We start from the raw sequence: 13,153 nt of genomic DNA, 5'->3' as shown, positions 1-13,153 counted from the left end.
TAGGATGTGTTCACGAGTCAACGTACCAAGTTTGGTGTCAATACGAGAAAGTCTTCCTAATTATAGCGCCCCTAGTGGTCGAAGGTCACCAAATGTATTGTCTGTCGTCAGGATGTGTTCACAAGTCCACATCAGAGACCGACCCAGCTCTTCTAGATCCTGAGCCAGGTTTTATCTGTCCTGCTACCTATCACTCTGCATTGTGCACTCGCCACCCCACCTGCTTCCAATCTGCACAGTCTGCTGTCAATGCACCTGCAGCTGATGAGTGAAATCAGCTGATTGAATCAGTCACAGTATCTAAGCTGTGATCGGCGGAAAAAAGTCTCTGCGGAATTGTTGTGTGATCTTGTGCGAACCACAAGTTATTGCTTGTTTCTGCTCTCTACGAATAGTGAATTTTGAAAATCATTACTCTCATTTGAGTAGACATCGGACTGTTCAACAGATTTGGACTAAGGATTCCCTCACTGCCTTACTCATTAACGTGCTACGACCTCGGACTGTTTTTTGGATTAGGCTACCTACCTACATAGTTTGTGTCCTGGTGAATACAAGCAGTAGACGACTTGAAGTGGAGTGGAAGTAAGTTGGTGTTATATGTTTTGAGTTGAATTCTGAATTGTTGAGTTTGCAAATCATGTGTTCTCATTATGAGTGCAGTAGCCTACCTAAATTGAAGTTAGGCATATGCTTTTATTTCTACAGTTTGACTATATATCATAGCTGCTTTAAAAGTGATGTTGCTGGATTTTAATGAGTTAATAAATTGTTACATTTGGTACAAGACATGTGTATTGTATAGCATACTTGACATTGAGTTGGTAATGATGTCTTTCAGTGAACTAACTGTAAAACTGTTAGATTAACTGAGGCTATAGCATTGTTATTTGGTGTATTTTAATTGAATGTCACAGGTGAGTTAATAGTAACTCGGCACATTTTGAAGGCATAATATACAGATCTTTCCTTGGCACTTCTGTTGGGTGTTATGTGTGCTTATTAGGCTTAGCTAGTTTGTTGGTTTTAGATTAGAACCCTGTAGTGCTGCTTTAACTATTCTTCTTGTTTTTATGTTGACTGATATTGTTTCTTCAAGTGTGTTTGATTGGGAAAATGTGTTGGTAAATTCTAAGACTGGCTAGAAAACACATGTGTGTTAAAGTTCAACGTATCTATCTATTTCATTGTAAATGCCAAGGATGTATCTGACAATCTTTTATTGAGACATGTATCCTTTCCAGATAGATTTGAGTTTGGTGAAGGTAAGTGTTAAAAGTTTGAGGGTTTTATTTGTTGTATACAGTCAGTATACAAGTTGTAGTGAAATTTGAAAATGTGTACACTCCACTGATTACAAATGGATAACAGAAAAATGGCTTATATTGATATTTGGAATAATTACAGTAGTATTCATACTAGAAAGTATGCTGTGCAGTAAGTATTTAGTGCAAGATGGTAGGTAACAACTAGCCTACATCTTTAAGAGTTTAAATCTAGTAGATATGCCCATGTTGGAGTTTAAAATCTTTTGTGTTAATTATAACTGATTTAAATTATTAGTGTCACCTAAGGAAATGTAGCATGTTGGACTGATGTGTTTTCTGTGTGCTTTGCAGATGCCGCGTCCCAATAAGCGGTCCATGGCGGCCAAGAAGAGACAGGCCGAGTTGAGGTCCACAGAGGTCAGGTGTCCTCCGTTCATTTTTCCCACACAGTTATGATGGTGTGATTTTAATAGTAATCATGTAATGTTGAACACATGTTGCCTCACATTCTTATTGCTCTCTTTCTTGTAAATGTGGTGCTAAAAATTTGAATATTTGATTTAATTTGAAAGACTGTAAGCCTATGTCTAAATTAAGAAGTTGTTGAAGAGCTTTTATGCAAACAAATATATGCGTTGTTGTACTGAAAGTGTGTGTGTATATTAGAATTACTTGAATAATTACAATGCAACTGTATTATATTATTATGGAAATATAGTATGTTAGACTTGATTGTTTATGATGGGCTTTCTGTGTTACAGATGCAGAGTAAGAGGTCTCTGGTGGGAAATGCACTGGATGAGCTGGGTTCCAGTGACAAGGTTGGGCGTCCTTGTGAAGCCCAACCAATCTCAAAAAACCTTCCAATACCTTCCAATACCTTCCAATACCCTCCAATACCTTCCAATACCCTCCAATACCTTCCAAAAACTGTCAAAACTTGTCAAAACTTGCCTACAATTGTGCCTGAATATCCAACAAACCAACCTACTGTTACAAATTCTGTGAAAGAATGTGTCTGTATAACTGAGCCTTGTGTTCCAGAGAGATCTGTGCTGATGGGGTCTTTTCATCAAGGTCATGCACGGTTTGGAAATGCACGTAACAAGCAGTGTGGAGCCATCAGTCTGACTGCAGTTTTGATGTGCAAGATAAAGAGTGTGTTGACCTGGGAACCTGAAGATTTAGATGAAGTTTTGGTCCAAGGTACTGTCCTTTACAGGTCCATGAGAGCTCAAGGTAAAATAAGAGACCATGTTGATGGAAGGGGTTACATTGCAGTGTCTGAACTGCCAAGACGGCACAGATTGTGGAATTGTGTTTTTACTATAGACTTTGCTGAGCCTTTCACTGGTATTGTTCATGTTGATGACTATGACCATGCATTACGTGATGTTGCTATGCCTTTTGATGTAGCAATACAGCGAACATTGTTGAGTTATGATGCCTGCCTGTTAACTATATGTGCTAATACGTGTGCTATTGTGAAAGAAGGATCCAGGTTTGCCTTTATTGATTCACATGCCAGTGGGAAAGTTAATCAGAAAGGTCAAGAGGCAAGTTGTGTTGCTTACTTTAGCTCTGTAGAGTCTCTGTTTACCTTTCTGTACAACTTTGCACGATGTTTTGGTATAGGCACACCACGCTTTGAATTAACCGGAGTCAATGCAAGAGTAATTGATGGCAGCACCCAGATGAACAATGCATCCAGCTGTACCACAAGCTCTGCAAACTGCCTTCCAGTCTACAGCGATGTGATGAAGGGTAAGCCTCTACTAGACACAAGTTCTCATAGAAACAGCAGACCATGCTACAGTGATGTTTTAAAACAAGTGATCAGTAAGGATGTTAAAGAAAATTACTTTGAAATAGATGATGTTATTGTTGTCGATGTGGAATCTTCCAAACACTCTTTTCAACCTTTAATGTGTAATTTGCAAGCAAGTGATGTCATTATAAGTGATGTAAGAGTTCAGAAACGGGCGTTTAAACCTTTAACTCATCAGGACCAGGATGCACTGTGCACATGTTTAGATCTTCAAAATGTACATTTTGATGTAGGCCTATTGGCAACAACTGATGTTGATGACATGGGATGTCCTTGTAAGACAGAAAGCATAAAGCCAGATGGGAATTGTTTTTACCGTAGCCTGGCCTTCACTATATGTCACAATCAAGACAAGCATCTGAAAATCAGACGGGCTGTTGTGCGACACCTTAAGACAAACAGCACCAAATTTGAAACATATTTGAGGGATGAATACACATCTGTGCAGGACTACGTCACTAAATCAAGAATCTACTACTGTGGTTCATGGGCAAAAGAAATTGATATTTTTGCTGCCGCTGACTTTTTGCAAACAACTATCATTACTTTTAATGATGGAAGATGGAATCTGCACAGACCTATTGACTCACAGGCATGTCGAGAGAATTGCATCTATTTGAATCACACTGGAAACCATTATGAAGTTGTTGCATGTGTACAACACAAAGATGTAGGAAAGCCTTGTGCGGGAACATGCCGGCCAGTCAAGATTGATGATAACTTGAGATCAACACGAAAAAGGAAGTTGGAAGATAAATCAGACAATGTGAATGCTAAGAAACGCATGAGATACCACAATGACCGTGATCACAGAGAGCAAAAGCTTGCCTGTCTTAGGAATAAATATACTTCTGATCCCAAATATCAGACATTGAAGCGTGACTGCTCTAAAGTGAGATATAGGACAAATGTTGTCTTTCAAGCAATGGTACGCAAGCTTTCTAGAGCCAAATATAAGACAAACAAGCCATTCCAGACTCTTGTCCGTGATCACTCCAAAGTCAAATATAAGACAAACAAGCCATTCCAGACTCTTGTCCGTGATCACTCCAAAGTCAAATATAAGACAAACAAGCCATTCCAGACTCTTGTCCGTGATCACTCCAAAGTCAAATATAAGACCAACAAGCCATTCCAGACTCTTGTCTGTGGTTATAGTCGTACAAAATACAAGAACAACATTATTTTTCAGAACAAAATCAAAGAGGACAACAAGAAAACATACAGAGAAAACAAAAACACCCGTGCAAATAAAATAAAACGGAGTTGTAAAAGTTATGCAAAGTGGAAAAAAAACCAGAAAGACATAGACTTTGCAATTCGTTATTTCCGTCAGGAGGTCAGTTGTGGTCCTGAATATGTATGCTCAGTATGTCATCGTTTACTATTCAGGAAGCAGGTGGTCGAGTGTAGAAGTCATTGTTATGAAAAAAAAGGAGCAGAAGTTGCTGCACTGGCTAATAGATGCATAACATTGCAATATCTACATGTGTGTGATCCTGAATGCGAGCAGGGATGCCATTTGTCTGATAGCCCATCAAACAAATTGTGGATTTGCTATACTTGTAATCGGAAAATACTCGCAGAAAAGCTTCCTGAGGAGAGTGTTGTTAACAACATGCATTTGGATGAAATTCCAGCAGAACTGAAATGTCTTAACTCTTTGGAACAACATCTTATTGCACGTCACATTCCCTTTATGAAGCTGTTGTGTTTGCCTCGAGGCCGTCAAAGGGCTTGCCATGGTCCTTGCGTCTCTGTTCCTATTAACAGCACAGATGTGACCAATATTCTTCCAAGAAATGAATGTGACGACAAGATGATACGAGTCAAATTGAAACGGAAATTGACATTCAAAGGTCATTATGAGTACATGTATGTCCACACTGATCGTGTCAGAAATGCTCTTCAGTATTTGATGGCAAACAATAAGTGGTATGGTGATGTAACCATGAATGATGAATGGGTAAACTCTCTGAATGACACTGATCAGGAAAATACCAAACAGGAAACGGCTGCTAACAGTGATGATGAAAATATTCCTGAAGAACAAGCAGAGGAAGATCTGACTTATATCAAAGACCAGAATGGGCTTTTGTCAGATACATCATTACAACCTGTTGATCTGGGTTCAGAGATCATTGACCAGAATTTTCAGGATATACTTAATGTGGCACCAGGTGAAGGTAACAGTCCAGTGAGGTTGCTGTCTGATAAAACAAACGAACCAAAATGTTTTCCTGTTCTGTATCCATCTGGTGGACCTACATTCCATGATGAAAGAGAGTCCAAAATAACTCTGGCACGGTACCTGAATACACGTATTCTCAATGCAGATGGACGTTTTGCACAGAACACAGACTTCATTTTTTTCGCACAATACATTTCAGAGGTGCATCAAGTTGTATCCGGTGTATCGGTGGCATTACGCAAAGGTGGCGGCAACTTCTCTCTGAAAAATGCATCACCAGACATGCTGTTGAACTCCGACTCATTGAGTAAAATATTGCACAATGACGAAGGATACAAGTTCTTACGAGGAATTCGTGGCACACCTCCATACTGGATGTCAGTTCAGAAAGATTTATTTGCCATGATAAGACAACTCTCCATACCCACGTTCTTTGCATCTTTTAGCTCTGCAGATTTGAGATGGCCTGAAATGCTGAACTCTATTCTAAGAATAGAAGGTAAACAAACAGCTGTTGACGATCTTGACTGGTCTGACAAATGTGGACTCATACGTCGAAACCCTGTGACAGCGGCAAGAATGTTTGATCACCGATGGCATTGTTTTCTCCGTGATGTAATCATGTCGCCAGCAGAACCCATAGGGAAAATAAAGGACTACTTTTATCGTGTTGAATTTCAACAGCGTGGTTCTCCTCATGTCCACTGTCTCTTTTGGGTTGAAAATGCTCCCAAGATTGATAGAGAGAGTGATGATGAAGTGGCACATTTCATAGATACATACATCACCTGTGAGATACCACCAGAAACTGATGCAGAGCTCTTCGAGGTTGTGAGCAGCGTACAAAGGCACAGCACAAGACACTCTAAGACTTGCCGCAAGAAAAACACAGTGTGCAGGTTCAATTTCCCACGACCACCATCAAGTTGTACTTTCATCACAAGAGGTGGTAACTGTGAGGATTTTAATGGCAACGATGACCATAAAAGTGCAAGTGCAATAATGAAGAAAGTCAAAACTGCATTGACCATTCCTGACATGAATTTTGACACAACTGATGCATTTTTTGAGTCTCTTGGAATAGATCAAGGTATGTTTGAAAAGGTGTACAACATATGTTCCAAAAAGAAAAGCATTGTACTGAAACGAAATCCTAGAGACATTTGGGTGAACCAGTACAACAAAGACTTACTTCGTGCTTGGCAAGGCAATATGGACATCCAGTATGTCACAGATGCCTTTTCAGTTGTTGTCTACATACTGTCGTACATCACAAAAGCAGAACAAGAAATGGGTTTGCTCTTACAACGGACACAAGATGAGGCCATGAATGGCAACCTTGATGCAAAAGCAGCATTCAAACAGCTTGGAAGTGTATACCTACACAACAGAGAAGTTTCAGCTCAAGAGGCAGTGTATCGATTAACACACATGCACTTGAAAGAATGCTCTCGTGATGTACAGTTCATTCCCATTGGTGAGAATCCTGTTAGGATGAGTTTACCCTTACATGTACTCCAAACCAAAGCTCAGTTCCAACAGTGTAATGATGACAGCAGCATTTGGATGACCAATGTGATTGAGAGATATAAGAACAGACCCAAGAATGCACAATTTGACAATTTATGCCTTGCCAGTTTTTGTTCTGAATACAGAGTTGTATCAAAGTCGCAGGTTCCATCTGAAAAAGATTTGCATGACATAATACAGCTCAACAACAACTGTGGCTTTGTGAAACGAAGGACTCGAACGGAACCTGCTGTCGTGAGGTATCCCAGGTTTTCTCCCACAAAAAACCTGGAAAAGTACTTTCATTCATTGTTGCAACTGTTTTTGCCTTACTATGAAGACTGTCACCTCAAACCACCCCAGTTTGATGCATATGAGCATTTCTATAAAAATGGTGCAGTGAAATGTGGCATTGATGTCCAAAGAGTGCAGTTGATTGTGGATACTAACAAAGCTTTATTTGAAAAAGAAAGTGATGAGATCGATAGAGCTAAACAGTTGCTGGAAGATAACCTTGATTTAGAAGATGCCTGGGCTCAGATATGTCCTGAAACAGAAAGGGAGCGTCTTCGTTGTTTGGATCTGATTAAAGACAAAGTTGTAGATGATGAAGGTGATGGTGAGCTCATTCCTGACCTGACAGCAAACCCACAGACTACATGCGCTTTGGAAACAAATCATGTGTCAATGCCCAGACAGGATGCAGTGCATTTATTACGATCATTAAATGAAGAACAATCTGCCATATTCTATGCTGTTCGTCGGTGGTGTTTGCAGAAACTGTTTGGACAAAATCCTGAACCATTACGATTATTCATTACTGGTGGAGCAGGAACGGGAAAAAGCCATTTAATCAAAGCGATACATTATGAATCAACCAGGCTGTTGTCACAGATTGCTGAAAATCCTGAGGATCTCACTGTGGTTCTAACAGCACCTACTGGTGTGGCTGCATATAACATTGGTGCTGCAACAATTCACAATACATTCTCCATTGGTGCAAATGTCAGACTGCCATATCAACCACTAGGTGATGAGAAAGTCAATTCTTTACGAACCAAAATGGGCAGCTTGCAAATTCTGATCATTGATGAAGTGTCCATGGTCGACCACCGTCTTCTGGCCTACATTCATGGTAGGCTGCGTCAAATCAAGCAGACTGGTGATTATTCCTTGTTTGGAAAAATTTCCCTGATTTGTGTTGGTGATTTTTTCCAATTGAAGCCAGTGAAAGGCACACCTCTTTTTGCTGAAACCAAAGGAGCCAACCTGTGGGAGAACAACTTTGAAGTTGCTGAACTGACCAAAGTCGTTAGACAAGAGAACGCAACATTTGCAGAAATGCTTAATCGTCTCAGAGTCCGTAAAAAGAATGAACCTCTCAGTGACCATGATGTTCTCACATTGAAGCGGTGTGAAACTGGTGAGGAATCTACAGACATTCACATGTATGCTACAAATGCAGAGGTTGATGAATATAATGTGAAGAGACTGCAAGAGACCTGCCCAGACGCAATCAGTATACATGCTCAAGATTTTGTCAGAAATCCCAAAACTGGAAGAATGGAACGTAAAGTTGGCTTTCACACAAAAGTGTTCAACTCTTGCTTGCCTAAATGTGTTTCATTGGGTGTTGGTGCAAGGGTCATGTTGAGGAAAAACATAGATGTGTCTGATGGCCTTGTCAACGGAGCATGTGGTACAGTCGTGGAAATCATTCAAAGTCAACAAGAGGATGACATCCCTGCAGCTATCCATGTGGAGTTTGAAAACCCTAATGTTGGAAAGATCCAGAGGTCAAAAGCAAAAAGGGTTTCTGAGCGTACAACAATAGTGGAAGTGCAAGAGGAACAAGTGGCTAATAATGGTGGAGTACGAAGGCAACTGCCGATTAGCCTGGCCTGGTCAGTAACTGTACATAAATGTCAAGGGCTTACTGTTGAAGGGGCTGTTGTATCACTCAAGAAGATCTTTGCTCCAGGGCAAGCATATGTTGCATTGAGTCGTGTGAGAACTCTAGGTGGGCTGACAATTGAGGACTTCAAAGAATCTGCGATATTCTGTGACAACAAAGTAGATCTGGCTATGAAAAGCTTGCCTAAGTTTAACTTTGGAACATCCGTTTCATCCAACATGAACCCTGTGTGCACAGTAGCACTTCACAATGTACAGAGTTTGAATGCTCACATTCAGGATGTTCAATCCCACAAAGCCCTCATGAACGCTGACTGTATTTGCCTAACAGAGACGTGGCTCAATGTAGACACTGAAGAAGAGCCACAACTTCCAGGATACGTCTTCAAACACAATCCGAGAGGAAACTGTTACGATGACTCTGAGCCAGCCTTTGCAGCTCTGAAACCACAACAAAGAGGTGGAGTTGGTGTATATTGTTCAGAAAATATTGACATGCAGGTGTTAATTCCAGAAAAATGCAATTTAGAATGTCTATATTTTCAAATACCTCATGCAAATTTGTCTGCTGTTGTGTTGTATAGGCCTAGTTCATATAAGATTGACATGTTTCGAGAACAGTTACTACAGGTCATCTTTGAACTTGAAAAGCATCCAGGGAGGAAAATCATAATGGGAGACTTCAATGAGGATATCTTTGTATCGTCCACAATTCTCAAGTTACTGGAACGGCATGGATATACTCAACATGTGCAAGCAGCTACAACAGAAAAAGGTACATTAATAGATCATGTCTACATTAAAGACACAGTAGATGTTGTTGTTGAAGTTGTGCAGACATATTACAGTTTTCATGAAGCAATCCTGATCTCACTGTTGTAATGTTTTTTTGTGATTAATGACATTTATCTTTGAATTGGTAAGTATTTATGTTCTGACTATGTTTTATAGGACATTATTATGAGTTTATGTTTGCATTATTCCGTCCGCTAAGTGGGGTTTGGGTGGGTGGTGGAAAGGAGAGAGTGTAAAACTGGACGGCTCCTTGCAGTGGATGGGAGGGTTGTGGGGGTCATTTTCCAAAAGAAGTTACAAATAATGGTAAATGCATACAGATGAATGTATAAATATAAAAAAAATAATATAGTTGATTTATCTAGGTGAAGTCTGCGACAGCAAATTGTATGGGTCAAGCCCATTGCTCAATTTCAATTGCTTAAAATCCCTGACTGCATCTTTTTAGTGCAATTTCTTTTGGAAAATGACCCCTACAGTATATTGGACTTTTTTTTTTTTTTTTTTTTTCCAACATTTTCATGAATTATGGTATTGGCTCAAACAGAGAGCCAATGTGTTCATACTGTACCATCACATTAAGTATTTTTGGTTTTTCTTTTGTTATATTATTGTGAATGCTATTTTGGTGTGGATAATTACAAAGAATGAAAGTGTTTATAAATCTATGTTTTGGTCTTAAAAACGATAACTAATGCTATATATATTCTATTTCATATCTGTAATGGCATTTCATTGTTTATATATGGCATCTGTTTTGACCTGTTTTTGAATTTCACTGCTGGATCTGTAAAATTAACCATCTCAAAACAATGGACTGAATATGGAGGGCAAGAAGTCTTACTTTGTAGGACAAAACTGTTGAAAGCTATAAGCTTCTGAAACAAAAGAACATACTACTTCTGAGGTGTCGAGTTGGACATTGTCATGAGGTCTTATGTTAGAGAGGCATTGACATTATGTGAGTACCCATTATATTTAACTATACATTATTTTCAAAGGCTGGCATCCAAATTTGTATTTATGCACATTTGTCAGGATGTACACTAATGGATATACATGTTTTTTTTTTTTTATTTTACCTGTGCAACAATGGTATGTATACTATAATTGCATATTTACATCTGCTCTCCCAAGCCTCAAAGCATCTATGCGAAAATGCTCCCAAGCTGATGTGTGGCTATGGCAACAGTTATGCACAGGTTGTCCATGTGTGTCTTCCCCATCCCACTTGTACTTGCTGAGGCTCATAGACCTCTACAAGCCACAGAGCCTATCAAGATCTTATCAGGTTATGTGAGTATCCATGTTACTTATGCACATTTGGCAGTGTGTGAAGAGATATATATATATATATATGTATGTATATATATATGTATGTATATATATATATATATATATATATATATATATATATATATATATATGTATATATATGTATATATATGTATATATATGTATATATATGTATATATATGTATATATATGTATATATATGTATACATATACATATACATATATATATATATATATACACACATATACATATACATATATATATATATACATATATATATATACATATATATATATATATATATATACACATATATATATATGTATATGTATATGTATATGTGTATATATATATATATATATATATATATGTATGTGTGTCAACAGTTACAAACAGGGCCTGCTCATCTTTTCCTTGTCCCACTTCTACTTGCTAAAACTCGGGGACCTCCATCAGCCACGTACCCTACTGAGGAACTTGTACCAGTCACACAGCCTGCTGAGGCTCAGGGACATCCACCAGCCACACAGCCTTCTGAGTGACCTGCACCAGTCAGAGCCTGCTAAGGCTCATGGACCTCTAAAAGCCACACAGCCCATCAAGATCTTCTCAGGTTATGTGCGTATGCATGTTTTTTTCTTTTTCTAAAAGTTGCAATTTAAATGTTATTTATGCACATTTGGCAGGATGTAAATTTGTATTGTTGTTCCACTGTTAATGAATAAATATTTTGCTTTCTTACACCTGTGCAACAAAATAATGTATACATTCACTGCAAATCTGCTCTCAAATTGTGTTACAGATAATGTCTGCCCAGTCAAAGAATCTACCTCCTGCTGAAATGCTCCAGAGCTGTGGTGTGGCAATGGCCACAGGTATGCACAGAGCTTGTCCATGTATTTGTTTCATGGGATGTACCAATGGTGAGGCCTGCTGACGCTCATGGATATCCACCAGCCATGTACTCTACTGGGGGACCTGGTCTGTCAGAGCCTGCTGAGGCTCATGGACCTCCACAAGCCACACAGCCTATCAAACAACCTCTACTAGGTGGACAGTCTGCTGAGATCCATCATTTTATCATTGGTGGTGCTTGCTCAAGCTTATCCATTTTCACCTGTGGTTGACCAGGCTTGCTCAGTAGTAATTGGGGCTTTAATGACTTCATGTTTTGCCCTTGTTTTCATGTTGTGCCCTTGTTTTGTGTTAAGTGTTGTATATGATTTTGCATTATTTGTTTTACTTTTTTTTTTTTTTTACTATTTGAACATAATGCATATTTGCTTTTTGTTTTGTTATTCTTTAGTGGGTAACTTTATTCCTAACATTACATTTGATACTAAATTTGCTATAGTAAATATCTTAAGTATTGTAATTTAATATTAGTATTTCTTTCATTTTTGTTGAAATTTTATTTGGGAAGTTAAGTCTACTTTTTATAGTTTGGTTTTTCTATGATCGTTTCATTTTTTTTCCTTTCAGTATTAGTATTGTTTATTACCATTGTGCACATTACCACTATGCACAATCAATGCCAATAAAACACATTGAATTGACTCGACTTGGCTTGAATTGAAAGCGTAAAGTAGACTAACCAGAGTTGTAGCAGACTGTTAATGATGGCAATACTGATTTGTTTCTGTCCATAAATGGCCTGAAAGGTGCCAGAGTAATCACACTCAGAGATTTACATCTAACCAAAATGGTAGATTTAATTTAATATGCACTAAAATGCATTTGTACCTTGTTTATCTCTCTTTAGTCAATAAAGGCATTGATCAGCCAGTGAGATTTTTTTATTTTTTTATTATTAACTGAAGTACATTAAAGGTATAACATGTAGTTTTGGGTATTTTTTTTTTTTTTTTTCCATTGTAAATTCTTCTGACCGCTTGAGTCTTTTCCCCCTGTCCATAGTGAATGTGCTTTTATTTTGGAGCCGACAGACTAACAAGCAAAGACGATCGCCAAAGGTCTAGACTTATACTTATGTTTTTAGGTTGTTGCAGGATGTCTCTGTCTAGGTCAATGAGACCTGTAGTTGCAAGGCTGGTTCTTTGCTGCAACGTGCTAACCAGCTGGCTCTATGGCTATGTTAGGCGAACAATTCCCAAGTTACAAGTTTGTTTACCTTCAAATCGGCCATTTTGTGATCATTGATCATCTGTGCCAAGTTTCGTGAAAGTCAGACAAACCTTGTGACCTGTGAAACCTTTTAGTGTTTTGGATCAAATATAATATGGTGGCCGGACCAATTACTTTGTCAAGTTGCCATATGTCTACCTAAGGACCTCCCACAGTATTAACAGACACCATTAGTAAGTTTGAATTAAAAACACATCAACCAGTCA

At 38.6% G+C, this 13,153-nt stretch overlaps 1 protein-coding gene across 1 annotated transcript; it reads left to right on the top strand.

Annotated features, from left to right (window-relative positions):
* Positions 1–347: 347 nt before the first annotated feature.
* Positions 348–9,774, top strand: LOC121700823. Its single transcript, XM_042084046.1, has 6 exons — positions 348–585; positions 1,620–1,685; positions 2,030–2,474; positions 2,904–3,032; positions 9,042–9,170; positions 9,332–9,774. Exons 2-6 carry the CDS (start codon positions 1,620–1,622, stop codon positions 9,349–9,351), a joined length of 789 nt encoding a protein of 262 aa, XP_041939980.1. The 5' UTR covers positions 348–585; the 3' UTR covers positions 9,352–9,774.
* Positions 9,775–13,153: the final 3,379 nt, after the last annotated feature.

This window comes from Alosa sapidissima, assembly GCF_018492685.1.
Source record: "Alosa sapidissima isolate fAloSap1 chromosome 19 unlocalized genomic scaffold, fAloSap1.pri SUPER_19_unloc_1, whole genome shotgun sequence".
Classification (NCBI taxonomy): domain Eukaryota; kingdom Metazoa; phylum Chordata; class Actinopteri; order Clupeiformes; family Clupeidae; genus Alosa; species Alosa sapidissima.
This window is presented reverse-complemented; position numbering and strand designations above follow the sequence as displayed.